Source organism: Falco naumanni, chromosome 1 (assembly GCF_017639655.2).
Source record: "Falco naumanni isolate bFalNau1 chromosome 1, bFalNau1.pat, whole genome shotgun sequence".
NCBI classification, from domain to species: Eukaryota; Metazoa; Chordata; class Aves; order Falconiformes; family Falconidae; genus Falco; species Falco naumanni.
Window position 1 is genome coordinate 4,322,781 of NC_054054.1, and position 18,518 is coordinate 4,341,298.

Sequence of the window (18,518 nt, forward strand, 5' to 3'; positions counted from 1 at the left end):
TAGTCCGTGCAAAGGAGAAATGGCCCTGGAGGTAGAATCAATAGGAGGAATCCAGATAGAGACAAGAAACAGATATTCCTTGACATGAAGAAACATGTGGCAACAAAAAAAGAATGATGCAGCTGAAAAGGAATCCATCCTTGGTGTTTATACATAACAAAATGCTGAGCAAGAGATAGCACTATAGTTAGCAAAGCCAGGAAAGCTAGCCACTCAGGCATGGAAAGTTAGAGAGGTTATTTCAATCAAGAAGGTTATTTGAATCACTGTCAAACACAAGAGGAGGCTGACAACAGCCTTGGTACCGAAAAAAAAAAAAAAAAAAGGATTTCATAGATGTCAGTGGAAATATGAGAAAACTCACAAAGGCCACTCACATCATTTGCCTGAGTAACCTCAGAAAGGAACTAGAGGTGTTTTTGAAATAAAACAGATTTATGTAGGACAGCTGATACCTTCAGGCTACTTTTTGTTTTTGTTACAGAAAAACTAAACTAACTGTTCCCACACAGCTGCTACGGTCGTATTCTTTCCTGCCATTCAGTGAGTGGTAGCACCTGACAGAGCTGACAGCTCTACCCAGCAAACCCATGAGCACCGAGCCAGGGCTCCTGTGGCTCTCCTGTCCAGGTCTGCGTGGAGCAAGGCAAAGGCACGATTAGTCACAAGAATGTCCTACAAGTTTCAGGGTTCTAACAAAACACAGACCCCTGTCCTCACTCCTGCCTCAAGGGCAAATCCATGCTTTTAAAAAAAAAAAAAACCAAACACAAAAAAAACCCAAAAAAAGAGGTTCATAGAACAATTCGGGCTAGAAGGAACCTCAGGAGGTCTACAGCCCAACCTCGTGCTCAAAGCCAGGCCAGCTACAGGACTTCATCAGGTTACTCAGGGTCTGAGTCAGGTCTTGAAAACATTTGAGGATGGAGACAGTGAAAGGTTTCTGGGCACCCTGCTCCACTGCCTGACTGTCCTTGTGGTGCAAAAGGTGACATGTTTTTCTTATATCCAGCTGGACCAAGTTCTCTTGTTTCAATTTATGCCTACGGTTACCCACCCTCCTGCCACACACCACTGGGAAGAGCCTGGCTCTGCCTTCCCAGTAACATCCCTGCATGCAGGGGCAGGCTGCTATAAGGTCCTCCAAACCATCTCTTCTCCAGGCTGAACAAGCCCTGGTCCCTCAGTTTCTCCTCACAGAGTGAGACCTCCAGCCCTTGACCATCCTGGTAGCCCTTCCCTGTGCTTGGCTCCCATTTGTTTGCATCTTTCTTGGACTGAGGGAACTCAGAAGACTGGACCCAACACTCCAGAAGTAGTATAACTAGTGCTGAGAAGAGGGGGATAATCACCTCCCTAGACCTACTGGCCATGCTGCTGAAAGCCTTCTCTGCGCCCAGGGTGCTCTGCTGTCTCATGTTCAGCTGACTGCCCACCCACCTTTCTGCAGAGCTGCTCCCCGTCCCACCAGCCCCAGCTTCCAACGCCGCAGGGGGCTCCTCTTTCCCAGGCACAGGGCTTGGCATCTGTATTCGCCGAATTTTTTTTAAGGTTCCTGCTGGCCCATTCCTGCAGCCTCTCCGGGCGTCTCCGGACGGTGCCCTGCCCTCAAGCAGATCAGCTGGTGTCCCCCACCTTGTGTCACCTGTATACTTTGCGACTGCGGATTCCAACACTTCTGCTCATTGGCACATTAAATAGGACTTGTCCCAGGACAGGCCCTTGCAGTACTCCACTTCTTGCTGACCTCTAGCTAAAGTAACCACGATCATCAAGAGCTTCCTTGGGATGCATTCAAAGGCATGAAATCATCTCTGCGTCATCTGAGTTATGGACTAGCAGGTCCTGGTTTAAGTTAAGACAGCTGAAGGCCACCAGGATACTAAGACAACGTAAGGGGGTAGCAGAAGTACTCCAGTCATGCCTTATTTCCTTATGCAGGCTTGTTGCACTAACTTTAAGGGAGGTAGCTCACGAATTGCTCGTGTCAGAGTGGTTCTCCTGTCACCAGACCACCCCTTTGTATTGTCCCAGCCCAAGCAACCACCATGACTTCCAGACCAAGACAGTGACTTTTGTTTGCGTTCCAACAACTTAGATCCTGTAGCTGAGGCTTTAAAGAAAGCATCATTGTCATGTTCACATAGATGGGAAAAGTTTTGCAAGAAGCGTTTGGAAAGAGGACAAATGTTTCAAAGGTCCCATCTCCCAGCTGCTAATAAGTTAAAGCACCCTCGTCCCCCTGCCTTATGCTTTGCAAAACCCTTCTAAATGCTTTGGCCGTTACAGACCAAACACAGTGGAAAGCATCATCGTTTATCAACATCTGTGAGACTAACGCTGGAGGCTATTCAAATGAACATCATGCTATTCACCCAGACCCAAAGATAAAATTTACTAAATACATATTTTATAAAAACGTGTGTGTCTGGAAGTAATTTCAGTCTAATGAGTCAAAGACAAAACCATGTTTAAAATAATAAAATTGCTTGGGGATCAACTAATGCCTCAGTTTGCCTAAAAAGATGACATTTGTGTTTCTACCCAGTCTCCTGAGGCTTGCAAGTTAGCAACATGTTAAAAAAGGAAGGACAGGTTGGATCTGAAACTTTTTCTACTTTCAAATGTGGCTTTGCCCTGCTTCCTACAGAAATAAGGCTTATCTAGTTGCAGTGAGCATACAGTGTGCCCACATCTGCATTTGCGTCTTTTCTCCCTAACGACTTCTGACCATATTGTCAGACTTGAATATTCAAGGGATAAATGAGTGCAAAGACTCTTAACTTCCTACCAGTTTTACAAAAATAAGCGGCCAGAGAAAAAAGCGAAACCATTAGCACCCTGACTTGGGGAAAAGCTTGTTATCTCGCCCTTTCTGGATATCAGAGAATCCAGACGGAAGGCACACATTGGAAGCCAGATGTCTGCAGCTCTGCTGCTTGCAGGACCACTTGTTACCGGTTACTACATGGCTGTTCTCGTCTGCAGGCTATTTGTAACAAGGCAGATTCACTCCCCCAGGGCTCTCAGCTTCACGTCTGCATTCTACACCGTTAGCGCAGCCCCTGGCACTCCGTGCCCACTGCGCTAGGCACTGAGGAAACATAGCAGGGACCTTTTATCTTTACTAAGTCAGAGGGCAAGGACAACACACCGTATTTCAGAGGTGTATTGTACCACTGAAAAAGCCCCTCTAACGAAAGACGAAAAGACTTCTCTGCGTTACATCTAAAGAGGTTCTTTTTCCACTAGTCACAGGCTAAAATCTGCGGCTTACATTTCCAACCTCGGATCTGCCAAGTTGTTTCCCAAGGTGAAATGAATGGAGGACTGCAAGTTTTTGAGTTTCATTAAAAACGCAGAAGGCAGCCAAACAGTCATTTCTGGATTGTCGCCAGCCACCCTGTAAGAGTCCCCTTTCTCCCACTGCCTTCCAAACTTTCCCCCCCAAAAAATGAGTGTAAAGAAATGCCAGGATACTTACCTGCATAGGACGAGACAGGGGAGATCTGTAGGGGGTACAGCTGGCTCATGTTGAGGGGCTGCTCATCACTTTCTGTTGTCACCTCCACTACCTGGCAAACATCAGGCGGATTGGCAACTATCACCTGCTCCTCGCTGCTGCCGTCAAGGTGCGGCTGTCCTACAACTTGGGGTTAGAAATAAAGAATGGATTACTCGTAACACCGCAACCCCACTGGGTCTCTGAAAGCCTGTCCTTGGAGGCTGCGCCAGTACTATCTTGGCACTTTTTTCCATGCCCACCACCTGCTTTCAATGGGACTTCGAAAGGAAAACTGTGCAATTTATTTAGTTTCCATCACCTTCAGAGATGTTTTTTCCCCCACTTGTGATGACTGAAAGTGCCCACCTCTCCCCTGGCTCTCACACGTAACATCCTTGAGCCCTCCTTGACCCACCACCTGTCCAAAGGCTTTCCCAGGCAAGACTACGGCTACACTCCTCCTCCACCCAGAAACATGGTCTCACCAGGACATATGTACCACAGTGATCTCTCCTAACCTGGGAAAGCGTCCTCACCGAGCAAGCTACCAACATTCCCCAGCCTCTGGATGCTCTCATGTAAATTATGCACCAGAAGACCAGAACTGGCATGCAAAAATACGGCCACGTCATAAATATGGTCATGTAAAACATGGTGGGATTCTTGATGTATACATGACATGAATTTGTGAAAATTACTTCTCCAGTTAGACGTTTATTCTCACTGATCCTTGCAATGCCAGTGATGGTATGTTGAAAAACAAGAGTTGCACCTGTAGTCTGGAGCTCCCGTGGTCTGTGACAGAAAGCTACAGTCTGGCTCGTTATTACCAGAGGGTTTTCCTATTCCCCCAGGTACGTGATATTTAATGCCAAAGGAACATTATTTATTTCTACGAAACGAAGGCACCATGGATGCTCTGCAAGTGTCCTGAAATGCTTTGCAGGCATCTGTGCTACACAACACCCTTCTGAAACAGGGCAATAAAACGAGGTACCACGAAGCTACTGAGCAAAACAAAAGTATGGTGAAAGCCAGAATCTCACTTCTCGGAGCTGCTTTAGACAAATCCCTCTGTCCTGTACAACTCCCCTGTCAATCTCAGCAGTATGAACACATGACAACTGCATTAATCCAGCGTGAAGCTGAAAGCCACTAGCTAGATCAGAAGAGCACACGGGGTTAGAGCCGTCTCAGAAGCATGGCTAACCTGAACCCACAGATGTCCAAGAGAAAGGGAAGGACTATAGATATTCTTTCACTGGAACATAAAGCTTCAAAAGGAACGATCTTCATACAGACAAATTCTGTACAAACGTGGTGCTGCGTTCTTAGAAATTCAGACAGCACATTTTCTAGACCCATCATGGGAAAAACATGTAGGCAATGAAACACAGTAGATCTTGAAATTCTTCTGTTAAGAGACTTAAGTACTCTGATTATTAATTTTTAAAAAAGCTAAAGATAGTATCTATTCCTGAACGAACCAAGATAAATATATATGAATGCACATGTGTATACACACAATCCGTTCCTGCCTTCTGTGTTCAGACAAGGCTAGAACAGGACTCTTTGAAAAAGAAAAGCGACGGGTTTTTCTCCCAGGGAAAAGCTGCGTATCATTTTGCTTTGTGAAGTGCCAGGTAATCACTGGAAAATCCCCCAAACCTAGATGTGTATTTTATGAGACAATTCCCAGCATAAAGAAAATTAGATACATACTGGATAGTTTGGGGTTTTTATTCTGAGTTGAATCACTACAATTACTACGATTTTGTTCCAGATATTTAACCTCCATTGTGTTTCACCTTTCCTGGTTGTGAAACAGCCAACTTTTTACCGAGTGGAGTACGGGAGGCAAGAGCACATGCACACAGAGTTAATTTTTATCTGGGAGAAACCAACATTGTGCAACCTTGTCAGTGTATGAGCAGGCCATCTGCACTGTTTTATCTTTCTCCTCAATACCTGATGAATTCTTACCCACCCCTGAGAGAGAACTTGCACAGCAAAAATTACTGCTCTCTTGGGCAAGATGCCACAAGTTCCCGTGAGCTTCATGTATGTCAGAAACACTGCAGGTGCTGTTTGTCTTTCAACCCCTCCAGCTGACTTCCCTCCTTTCTGTAGAGCAGATCTATTTCGCCCTTTTCCCCCTGTTTACATTAAAATCCTGCTTGCAGTCCTAAATAAGGATTTCTCTTTCCAGTCTGGATAAGCAGCACGCTTCACGAGCCATTAATTAAACAACACTGGATGAAGTTACCCACCCAAGCCTTGCTGTCCTACCTCTGAAAACGGGTTCTGAGTCCACAGAAAAATGAAAGCCCTTAAGGTGCAAATTCAGTTCTGTCCCTCTGAACCTCTTGCTTGATTTCCACAGCGGACCTTTGACCATTCTTAGATGTTGCCACTATGGGTCCTGTCCTGTGAATTACTGAGATCTAAGGTGCAACACGCCTTCATCATAAAATCAAACAGGAGTTCAGGATAACACTGTACTGTAGAGAACTGAGACGTCTGCAGCAAAACGACTCTCTCTGATGTTAGTGGATTTTGGGGAACACCAAGTACATTCCAAAGACTGCTGTTAATTGATCTCTATTTGACTTTAAGAATGCAAAATAAAGCAAAGGTGTATAAAGCTTCTTCCCTGGAACTGCATATTGGCCTTGGGGTGTTTCAGATTTGGTTATGAGTCAGTCAGTAAATAGGAAGCACTGACAGCACTGCAGTGCTATGCCTTCAAGTTATAAAACTCTCTGTAACCATAGGAGCATCAATCACGTTCTGACACTCTTACAAAGCAAAACTTGATTAAATGAACTGCCATAGAGAAGAAAACTACTCACAAGGTCCTCAGCCACAGAAGTACTTGAGGGGGAAAGACTATGCAAAGCCCTGCAGCCTAAGAAATGGGGATCGAAAACACTCACTGCACATAATTTCTGCCATCTCTCCAAGCAGAAGACCAACATACCTTTCAAAGACTTGTCACATACAAAAGTATAATTCTAGACAAAATGGTATATGGGTCGCATTTCTAGGAGCCCTCGCTGCAATGACAACCTCAGCCAAAAAAGAGCTGTCAAAACCCAGCCCAATTATTCCACTGAGAACCAATTATTCACGTGCTGAGATGACACCTAATTCTTAATATACCAGTTTCTAAATGCAGTCTTTGCAGGTCCTTGTTAGCTCAGTGATGTTAAGAACTAACTCTGCTACTGAGACACCAGTAAAAAGAATCAAGTTCCTCCATTTCATCTGCAGGTTTGAAGTCCCAAGTAAAACAGTATGCTGCATCAGCCTCTGCTTTGAGCAATGGGAAACTCATCCGGCTGCAGTTTAACTCCCACATCACACTGGCTACAGTCTCTTCATAGCTGAGGACTACCCTGTGGAGTAAGTTCATGTCAGGAAAAGCCACCTGGGCACGTCTGCAAGTGCTTTACTCTCAAGGGAACCACCACACCGCCACAGTGCTGCTCACGTGTCTCTGCGAGGTGGTGGGGCTGACCTGCAACCAGGACCTCATGTGGCTTGGGCTAGTGAAAAATGGGTCAACCTGCCTGCAACCGTGGTGATCTCCCAAGCACAGAATGATGATGGAAAGCTGAGTTTGACACAGTCAAAAGGTTTTCGAAGTCACCTGTACGCTTAGCATATAAGAAAAGCATAGGAGTACTTACCTACAAAGTTCACTGTACTGTCAACTTCATTTTTTATACTGGAGGACAGGAAATAGTCAGAAGTGACATCATTTAGCCCATTAATTCCAAAAGATGATTCAACTGGCTCTTGCTAGAATGAAAACAGTACAGTTGGGTCAGGTTTGATTTATTTTAGGAGGCTGGACTCAGTTCATCTTTTTGTTCTGAGATGGTAACAAATTGTATCACTTCTGCCTGCCATATACTCCCTGCTCTCTGCTAGACACGGTCTTGGAACTGAATACTTTGAACAAGTATTTTGGTTCTCTGAGAAGAAGCTAGTCTACTCCATTTCCAAACCTGCTTTGAAACGAAAGCTATTTTTTTATTTTCCATTTCGAGTGAGACTTCAGAGAGCGAGAAATTAGTGTGCTATTTACTACAGGAGATTAACATTTGGAACAAACAAGGAAGAAACCTTGCTTTAGAACGGTAGTCTACTTAATATTCACCCTCATTGCCTTCCAAACACGCTGTATCTCTTAGCACGCTCTGAAAGGAAGCCTTAGCTTCTGTACAGCAATTACTAAAATCTAGCTTTAATTTTTCTCTGCAGCAAGCCCGAAACCAAACCGAAGTGTTTACACTACATACAGATTTTTAGATCACATCATAAACATTACCACAGGGCAAGAGCTTTGGGAAAACACCACCCGTTCTACGTAGGCAAGATACACCTCTGTAGGTCTGGCACACTCAAGTGGGAACCTAAAAACCTCCCTTCAGAATAGACACCAAAAAGTTTAATTCCGTAAGCTCAGGATTTCTTTAAAAAAAGCTATAAACACATTTAAAGGATTATCGACAGGTCCAACCTCCTCCCTGGTACTGGCTCCCTTACAGGGTTATTATCAGTTACAAAGTCTAAAGTCCTCTGCTCTTACTCCGGGCTGGCCGTGCCAGCCCTGCAAGGCAAGTTCTACCTCACTGCTAACCAGAGACATCTGCAGCAGAGAGGTGCAAAAGCTCATTTTCACTGCTCGAAAGCATTTTGGCAAGGGCAGGGTAAAGGTAAGCCTCAAGACTTGTGGGGCCAGCCCTTCACGGTACAAACTGAACGAACTGGTATCACGGAGACAAAAAACTGGGGACAGTGCAACAGGTCCTTTCCAGGATCCCACACGCTGTATCGCGATCCTCTTAAGAAAGAGCTGTCGCTTTGACACAAGCCTGCACCTTCCCAGCCATTAAGCAAAACAGACACGCGCCCTGCCCCCGAGGCCCCTCTGCCCATCAGAAGGGTGCAAAGTTAATGTTAATGGAAATTAGGTCTTTGATGAGCTGCACGGGTTGTTTCAACCCGGAGGTCAAAGACCTGGAGAGCCAAAAAAGATAAAATTAGCTGCTGATGGTCCGCTGAGGATCATGACTGCAGAGACAGGTTGGGGCTGTACACCGAAGCCCTGAGCCCCTGGTGTTGCTCAATGCCCCAGCAAACACCGCAGTCCTCGTGGGACCTCTGCACACGCAGCACCTCGCTCAGCTTTACTGAGGCTTTGGTACAGAGAAGCTCCTTTTCAAGCTGCAGAAACAAACACGCATCTGGGAACTTGGGTGATGGTGCCAGACCCGCAAGGGGACTCAGACACTGGCGCAGCTGGTGTTAAATCACCTAAATCTTCAGTCCAGACATCTAGCCAACGCTAAATGCAAGGTGTCACTTAGGTTTTTAAAAAGTCTCAACAGGGAGCTGCATGCACAGTCAAAAGGATACATTTAGCATAATGTAGAAATGAAGCCTCAGGCAGGCAGTTCAATCCTTTGCTTCAAAGGAAAAAGCCTATTTTTATTTGGGCTACTCAGACACTTACGGCTTATTCCCATTGCTGAGAACTCTTTTTTTAGTGGAAAGACCCTGTTTACCCAAAAGTCCAGTAGTAGGAGACCTACCTGCAAGATGGAAGGCCTGCTCACAGCCTACCCTTGCCTAACATGGAGCAGGGATTTGCTGAAGTCTCCCAAATCCACCGGGACACGCAGTGAGTGCCCTGAGCAACCTGCTCAAGCTCAGCAAGGTCTGGCAGGGCTCTTCACCCCCACCCACGGTGGGTGCCCACAGGGTCCAGCAGTGGCAACGGCGGGCAGCTCAATGCGAGACTCCTGCTGTGCTGAAATCCCCTCGCAGACCTGCACTTGGGTCCACAGCTTCTCCCTCTGCTGCTGTTACCCCATTGCAGCTACCAGGCAGATCACGGAGCAGCCTCCCACTCACCTCCACTAAAGAGAAATTTTCAGGCTAACTGCGAGGCACTGAATGCAAACCATGCAACTCAGATCCCAGGAATTCTCATCGCCGAGCAAAGCAATTATAAGCAGCTTTCAGTGCCGAGAAATGTGCATTTGCATTAATTCATCCACCACCCTTCTCTGCTATTATAGCCTTCAACATTCAATAGTCAGTCTAACAGCAGCAGAGCATGGAAGGAGCATCTGTTTTAAAATCTAGGAATACCTGGAGGACAGCCCGTCTAACACATTTGTCAGAATAAGGGGGGACAGACAGGAATATTGCCTGGCTCCAGCTCAAAGCCTACAAGAGCTAAGTGGCCACACCATAGCTGGTGGCTGGCGAGCACAGAACGCTCGTAGTAGGGACGCTGGTAGGTGTATGTGCTGGAGGCACAGACAGCTCAGCCCACTGCTCCTGCCTCACCCGGCCTAACACTTCTGTGCAGCTCAGGGCCACCGAGCTGGAGGAAAGTTTGTCCCAAAAGCTGCAAGCATCACCCCACCAGCACCTACTCCCAACGTACTTACTCATCTGCCAGGCATCACCGGGACTCCCTCAGCAACAACTATTTGTGAGATTAATCTTAATGGAGGGGCCAAGATTGTTCAAGCACCTCTCCAGCCTTTCAGGCGTTCAATATATTGACTAAAAGAAAGATTATGAAGTAGGGGAATGGCCAAGCGCTGCCACCAGCTTGGCAGGCATAAGATGCTGCTCTGCTCTGACCAAAGGAGGTCACTGGTTCCCTCTGAACACTGGCTACCGTCAGAGTCACGTTACAACAAGCACACTGGCTGCACGATCCAGATAGGTTGATTAAAAAGTGGTTCCTTTAAGACAATTCGAAAATCGCAGCGCTCTGATACGCAACTCCACACGTCACAACCACCAGGACAGCGTCTGCCCACCAAACCCCATTTCAGTGGAGCTCTCCCAGGCCTCCGGGCTCACGTGGCCCAGAGCATCTCCTGGCCAGCGGGTGCAGCACCTGCGCCCAGGTGGGGGTGGCTCAGCCCTTCACCAGTGAGCAGCAGGGGACCGAGCTGCCCTTCTGCTGCAGGCATGGCTGATACCTGCAACCCAAGAACATCAACTTTACTGAAGGCTGCAAGTCAGAAACCTTGGCAATTTGTGAAAAAAATCAAAGGCAGACCAAATCCTGCCGGTGTGAGCTGACCACCTTGCAGAGGCTCTTGGCAAAAGCTAGGTAAAACCATGCCTTGCACGGAAAGCTAACGTCAGCCTGGGTCTGTGCTCTGAACAAGCAGAAATCTCAGGCAGCGATGGAGGAGTTTCACAACTCAGGTCTTGCAACTGACAAAAGGTGCAGCTCTGACAGAACTTGTCCCCCTTGCCTATTGCCTAAACAAAAATGAATTTCCAACGTCTTACTCACAGAACTGCTCCAAAAAGTAGCTCTATTGTTCAGAAGCATTCCTTCCATAATTACTGCATTTCTACTTACACAGACAAACAAATGGCAAATGTATTGCCGAGGCTGCCAGTTTTCCAACCTCCAGGCATTGTAACACAAGGGCTGTGTCAACTGGTGACGTCAGTCACAGCTCTAACAGCCTTCACGTTTTCAAAAAAGAAACCAAACATCCCATGTAACTGTAGCTACTTAACCAAACCACAAGCATGAGAGATCTGCAAATAGCCACCACAATATACTATTGGGGCTATTACAAAAATTTGCAACAGTTTGTTTTCACAAGCTCTTGCACTATTAAACACCCACTTCTTACCTTAATTTGTTTCAATTTGTCATCCTTCTCAGATTTCGTTTTTTTTCCTGCAACAATAAGAAGGAAGATTTCTTAAAGTCCTGCGTGCCGCAAGTTATCCTTTTACACTTTCTATAAGCAATCACCAACAAACAGCCCCAGAACATGCCTCAAAATGGCAGCACCTCCTAGGAAAGGAAGAACGCATTTTGCTTAATTTTAAACTCCCCTTATGGCCTGGGCAGTCAAAAATTCACCTTGTGTTTCATTTTTTAAAGGGCTACAAAAAAGAACCACAATGGGACTGAGTAAAGCAACTGCAGTCAAAAAATTAAGGTGAAAAACATGGAAGAGTGACAAACTAAGGAACAAGGCCTGTTAAAAAAAGAAGCAAGGGGGAGGAAAATACTCTTAAAGGAGAAAAAAAAACAAACATCACTTTTATGACACTCTCACTGTAGCTATAGGAACAGGGAGATTGTCGACTTAATGTGAAAAGAGGTCACAATAAACTTGAACAAATGTTTTTGTAAATAACTGCAACCTGGGGATGACGATGACATATATTATAATTCACGCAAAAGTGGTTTATGCAATCATGCTGGACTTGAGAATCCAGCAAACCACACAGCATCTGACCCTCCCAAAACGCGGTGTGCCTTGGCAGACCCCAGTGTTGCAGCCCCTGCTCTGACCTGACGAGCCCCTGCTGTGGAAGCTCGCGCCGGCTGGTGCAAGCTCAGCTCTAACCCCACTGTTTGCACGGACGTGTCCCAGGAATTTCTCCTCCCCCTACTACAAGGCAGCACTGAGAATCAGAATGTCTGCAGGCAAATTCACCTGTGCTCACTCGTACATAAATCTCACCATGTGCCACACAGAAAGGGCACGCGAGAACAAACAGGGTCCAAAATATGTCAGTTTTATTTTGTCACATAGGACTTGCTGCTGAATCCTCTCCTGCTACAGCCTCCATCCCCGGAATCTCAACTTTCACGACAAACTTTTCTAGTTCTTTCAGCTACGAGAGGAACCTACCGCAATGGGACAGGTTATGGTTCAGGGAAATAGGAACATACAAAACACACCATTGACAAGAGACTGGAAACAGTTCCAAAGCAACTGCGCTACATTTTCTAGAACGATCTCCCTTTGGCAGTCTGATTCTGCCCCCAGAATGCCAGAGCTCGTCATTTCCAGCCACACTGACCTTAAACCGAAGACGTGCCTTTCACTTCTCAATTTAAGAAAATAGCAAGCTGAGCTACAGGTGAACTGAACTGGATTTTAGAGGAACACCGTGTGCTTGGTTTGCATGTTAACTTTTTGTCCAAATATCCTAGACGCCAGAGGATGCCAGAGGACTAAAGAAGCCATCGTTCTACTCCAAAAACCAAGAACAAAGCCATAAGGAACCCAACAGGCCATGAAGAAGTGAATGTTTCTATTCCATAAGAAACCAAATACTCATGAGATTGACCTGGTGGTTAGGTGCTCTCCTGGCAGGTGGGAGACCTATCTCTAAACCTGGGGATGCAAACATAGTTTCCCATTTCACCATTATCATGCTGTGGGGGCTTTCTTTTCGTGGCCTAGTGTAGCTACGTAACTAACAAAGTGGTTTCACGGTTTCATGTTCTGTGCAGAAAGTGTACTGCTCCCACTCAGCAAAACAAACCGTCTGTTTATTTCTACCCTTGCTTGAAAAAAGATACCAAAACATTTGCCACTGGATTCTGAATGAGCTCTACTGAGTTAAGCACACTGATCCCTAGTATCCCCCTAATCATCTTCCTTGACTGATGGAGGCCTGGGACTAGCATCCGAACACAACTCCATTGGCTTTAACACAACTCTTACACACATCATCAGCTTGGGGGTATCACATCTCAACGATCCTCTCTCCAAGTGGCTTGTTCCCTGAACTGAACGTAGCCCATTTTTCATCCAGCTGTTCGTAAGTTCTGGGGAACATCTGGATAAAAAAATCCAGCTTCACAGCAGCAGCAGAATTGGCGTGTTTTGCAGACCCCCAAAATAATAACGATGCCCCCAACACCACTTTCATGCTGACAAACTCTCCCCTCTACCTTTTTTGGAAGGTCTTTCAGATAACGGCAGCATCCGGTACACCCTGAAGGCATTGTTTCCTTTTTTTATACTTTTGTCCTTCACTTCTTCTATGTCAGGCAGGGAGTTCATAGCACAACGGAAGTTTGCCTTCCATGTCTTTGGATCGGGTTTATCTACTCCTGACTGGTATTTTCCTAAGCAAGAAAAGAAAGTTAGGCACACATGACACGCAACTGAAAACCTAAGGCAAATTAATAACAGCGCAGGTTAACTTCAAGGTATCAGCCTTCGGTTCTCAAGAAAAGCATTCAAACAATAGCTGAGGCTGCAAGAGTGCTGTGATCTCATTCCCATACACATTTCTAGAACACGATGAACGGTTTCTGCTCAAGAAAGACCCAGGGCACTGCAGATCAGATGTGACTCCACAACAATGTGGGAAAGCTTGCACAGCGTTTACCTTTATTGTGTCTGGCTCAAATCCACAGAAAGGCATAGAAAGCCTAAGGCCCAAGTCTAAAAAATGCTGTGTGCTCTACTCTTGACAATTCTGAAACCAATCTTGTTAATGTTTAAATCAATCAGGTTTTACCGTGCTCCTCAATGCAAATCAGTTACGGCACTTCAATAAAGCTGGAGAGTATCGCTGGCCTTGAGAAAAGCACTTAGCCTCCCACAAGGCTACAAGCTTAAATTCACCCTCTCTGTTAGTAAAAGCAAAGACAGGAAAGAAGGAAAATGTTAACTTTAAAAGGGAAAACGATGTGAAAATCTGTCCTGCAGAAAGAGAGTTCCAATACCTGTGTGAATTGCCCAGTTTCTAAATAAGGGAGCATCTTTTTCAACATCCCACCCGTGTCTTGCGGCATGCATCCAGGGAATCTGAAAAATCTTCTTCTCCTGGAAGGGAAAACAAACAGGAAATGCCAACACTGATTGACTTGAGGGATCTTCTGATGGCTTTAAGTCACTCATTTCAAAGCACAGTTCCAGCATCTGCAAGTGTTTTGCTTCCTTCTAACCCAGTGCCACTGTCACTGAACTCAATAGGAAAATATCCACTGGTGGCCCCGAAAGCAGAATACAGCCCTAAGTGTATGAAATACTCAGAAGCCCCTCCACGGATGATAAGCCTGGCAGCTTTTCAAGCTGACACATGGATAAAACATGCACAGCTACCCATTTCTAAACATTCAAATGAAGGCTAATTTTGGCAGCACAGACACTTTTTATGATTAGAAAAATTAGATATGAAACTAAACAGCCATAGGAACAGAGCAAATTCAAGGGATTTAGAATTCAGCCAGTAAAATACTAGCACGGTGAAGGAAAGGTCTCTCTCATTTATATGCCAAGCGAACAGACATATGAATCTATCAACTGTAGACAACTCTCCAGCAGGGATAAAAAAATACAAGACACCCATGTGAAGGGGTGGCACTGAAAATAACTGAACCTATTTTAGTTCAGAAACTTTAGGCCAAAGGGAAGTGCATTTAAAGCAATCCAGACAAAGGCGCTTTTATAATTATTTTTTTTTTCGGCACACAACACGTAGTTAAACCAGGGCATGCCTTATGTGGTGGAAGTATAAACTGATTTCCAAAGGAATCAGAAAAACTCCTGGAAGGTGGTATACTGGTAACTCTTAAAGATGATAGCTCTGGGATGCAGCTCCAGCTCTGGGAGCCCAATGGCTTTCAGAGCTTGAACAGCGTGTTTCCTACACTCCTTCCACAAGCACTCAGCACGCAGGATACTGGGCCAGATGGATGCTGGGTCAGATGTGCTTTAATTTTATTGTTTTTTACGGGAACGAATTCCTGTGTGCTGACCTATAGGGTTGCTTCAGGACCCTTTCTGCAAAGCCATACAGAAGGAGTGTGCTTCACATCACTTGGTTTTTTTCTCCCCTATTGGGGAGAATACATCTTATCTGGCTTCACATGCAGACATCTTGCGCTGTAAAACCTGCCACTACAGGTTTAAATCCACTTCTCAGTCTGTGAAGAGAAAAGCACTTCCAGGGCAAAATGCACCCTCTCTCTGAGGTGGCCACTTGAGCTACACCAACGGAATTGCAGCCTAAAAGAGCCTATTTCTCTCCACTGACTACAAACAACTCCAGACAGGCAGCTCTCATTTAAACAACTACACCGTAGATGTCTGTGGTCGGGTGAGATGAATCCTTTGCCCTTTCCCCTTCCTCCAACAACCACTTTTCTTCCTTGTGTGTCTGGTTAATATTTCACTAATGTCAAGGTTAGGTTTATTTCCCTTCCTTTCCATGTGATCTTTTCTTTTTTTGAGCCTGTGTTTTGTATTGTCCTTCAACTCGTTTGTTGTCTTCTCTCATGTACAGTCACATGTTCAGAACTGCATTCTTCCCTTCTTGCTTGCCTTCATCTTTTCTTCAATTTGGTGAAAGCACAGACTCAACACATTCCTCATTCCCCTTCAAGCCCTCACACTCTCACTTCTTCCTCTAAATCTATTCCCATCACTTCCCTCACGTGCCTTTTGCCTCCTTACTCTTCCCCGTCTATACAGCTCTTCTCTTCCCCAAGCAGAATTGGTCTAAAGAAAGCCTCAGCCCCACCATCCTGTGGTCCACAGCACTACCGCATTCATCAGAGCTAGAGTAAGCTTCCTTGCCTTTACTCTCCCCTCGACTGTAATGAGCACAGAAAAAACACTTCCATAGAAAACCACTTCCATCAACAAGAACTTTAAGAATTGACCAGATGAAAAAGTCTTCTCATGCTTTGTGATGGGGAGAGGTTTGTACAATGCTACACAATGCTATGGAGATTATACCATGGATTTCATATTCTGTATGAAAATTCAAGAAGTTCCTTAGGAACTAGCAGACCAAACAAGACTCACAGCATAGCATCCTGTCATCATCAACTGTATTCACTGCTTCAAAAGAAGGTGCCAGGGCACTCTCAACAGCAGTTCCAGTGTTCATTACAGTGTTTCTGGTCATTTCAGAAAGTTCTTCCCAATCCCAGATGTCTTAAAAGTACATGGACTTAGAGCAAATCGTAATATAAATATCAAAATCATAGAATTCATGTGTATTATAATTTTATATACCTATATAGAAACTAAAGACTTTCTCACCAACTATCACGTTGGTGAGAAAGTCTCTAATTTCTATATAGGTATATAAAATGATCTCCTCTTCTCTGAAATCCCGCAAGACTGCTGACTGCAGAAATACCATCTGGTTGTGTGTTCTGCTCTAGTTTACCTGCTTTCTATTTAAACGCTAACTTTTTATTTCACACGCTATCAAACATTTACCGATATCCTTCTTCAGTTGATGCTTCCTAATAATGACCTTAATTGGCAAAGGCTCATGTGTTTCTATTAAGAAAATAGTCTCACCTGAAGTGAAAAGCACAACCCACAAAAACTCTTGCAGCGTAACAGGAATTCCTGCAAACTCCAGTGGGTACATCAAAAGGGAGAAAGTGTCACATTCTTAGAAATAGGCAGGAAGAGGAAAATAGTATCAAACGCTGCAGCCCTTGCATATCAAAATGCTCCAAGCAGGTGAATGAGCATGAGATCACATACTAGCCTGAAAGTCATAGGACAAATTTTAAATAGTGGCAACCATCTGGAGGGTAATACTCCAAGCATCCATCAAAGCAGCAAGCTGCCTCTCAACTCCTGTTACAGCTACTCTGAATGTTTCCACTCTAATTTCCTCTTCCAGATCCATGAGGGACACTGACCTCTCATTATCCCCCTCCTCACACCACCTCTGTCCTCTACTGAACTACGTAATTTTCTCCACACCTCCCAGTTTTGTCTCTCTGGGAAGGTAAAGAAATTCCCTTCCTCCTTCATGCCACTCAGCAGGATAACATTTTCACCAGGGAGGTACACAAGTATTTATTGTTTAGGTCCTATAGAGAGGGGTCTGTTCTGGAGGGGAACACAAAGCAGGAGATACAAAGTGATCAACTGACAGTAGGGAAAGTGATTAAGTAAATCAGCTGTACCTGATTTGTCATTTTTAACCAAGAGAGGCTTAATTCCTTCCTCGGTCTGGAAAAATTTCCCAAGAAAAGACAGCCAATGACAAACCCAGAATGGTAATTGTTTCTTTAGTATTTGAATTTTATTTCCTTAAAAGCTGTGCACACACACAAGTGCTGTTCTCTTGCTAATCTTCCCCACCTTCTTTTCTGTACTGTAAACTGTCCTTTGCCAAACTCTGGCTAAAACATATAAATCCCCAAATCCTACAGCCTCTAGAGTTGATTCTGTGGGTACAGAACAGGCTGTGATACACATGACACTGTATCATTGATTCCATGCATGGCTTTGTTTATGGTCAGGATTTACAGTAAAAATAGAAATATTTTTGGTTTAATGATTCATTGTTGGGATGAATGTTTAAAAGTGTTTAAACAGAAATGCTCAGAAGTGCAATTAACTTGTTGAGCACAGTAAAGGCAACTCAGAACAATGCCAAATCGGAGGGTAGAACTGGGGAATCGGTTTAATAAACCTCCAGGCAGGCCACTTAGCCCGGTATCCTCTTTCTGGTAGGAGCCAGGGCTTTGTTTTTTTTTTTAAAAAAAAATACATTTCAACATACTGTATTTGTGAGACAAGTCTTGGTCAATATAGAATATGCTAACTAAGGACAAAATCTCCCACTGACACTTGCATGCAAACAGTTTATGCCAGAAGCACAAAGCAGAAACTGCTGCAACAACACAATCAGGGCTGCAAACATTAAACACCACGACATGCCTTGCAAACCGCCTTTACAGGCTGGTCAGCTCAACTTTAGCACCACGGCAGCATTTTCACGCTGCAGAGCAAAGGAGGCAAGTACATTCCTGGGGTGTACTGAAAAAGGTTATATGAACATCACCTAGAGATGACATTATATTTAAGAGTGATCTGCTCAAATCTGAAATACTGTGCCCTACTAAGGGCAGAGGTATTATTTCGGGATTGGGCAGGAATGCCCAGCAAACGACAGCAGAGGTGGACTGTTCAGCAGGAGAGACCCCACACCGAAGTAGAGATACTCAAGAAGAAGAATCCATAGGGACCTGAACAGGGAGACTCAAATTCCAAAGGCAACAGTAAAAACTGGTCTCTTCCTCCTCGTCAGCTGTGACCCCATTATGCAAGAACAAGGACCTACTCAAATTCACAGGGCAGCTAACTAGGGAATGGATAAAGCAATATTTATTTACCCAGCCACAGCATGTGAGAGTCACTGATGCAGGAAGTTC

The 18,518-nt window shown here is 44.9% G+C and overlaps 1 protein-coding gene across 7 annotated transcripts in view; it reads right to left on the reverse strand.

The window, feature by feature from the left end:
* IRF2 (interferon regulatory factor 2) overlaps positions 1–18,518 on the reverse strand; it is a 43,342-nt gene that overhangs the window by 4,611 nt on the left and 20,213 nt on the right. For all 7 annotated transcript variants that reach the window (XM_040604200.1, XM_040604377.1, XM_040604292.1 and 4 more), the window contains 5 exons: positions 14,049–14,148; positions 13,266–13,442; positions 11,197–11,243; positions 7,198–7,309; positions 3,485–3,649 (listed from right to left, as the gene is read on the reverse strand). In XM_040604200.1, coding sequence (XP_040460134.1) covers positions 3,485–3,649; positions 7,198–7,309; positions 11,197–11,243; positions 13,266–13,442; positions 14,049–14,148 — 601 coding nt within the window. The remainder of the gene's footprint in view (positions 1–3,484; positions 3,650–7,197; positions 7,310–11,196; positions 11,244–13,265; positions 13,443–14,048; positions 14,149–18,518) is intronic.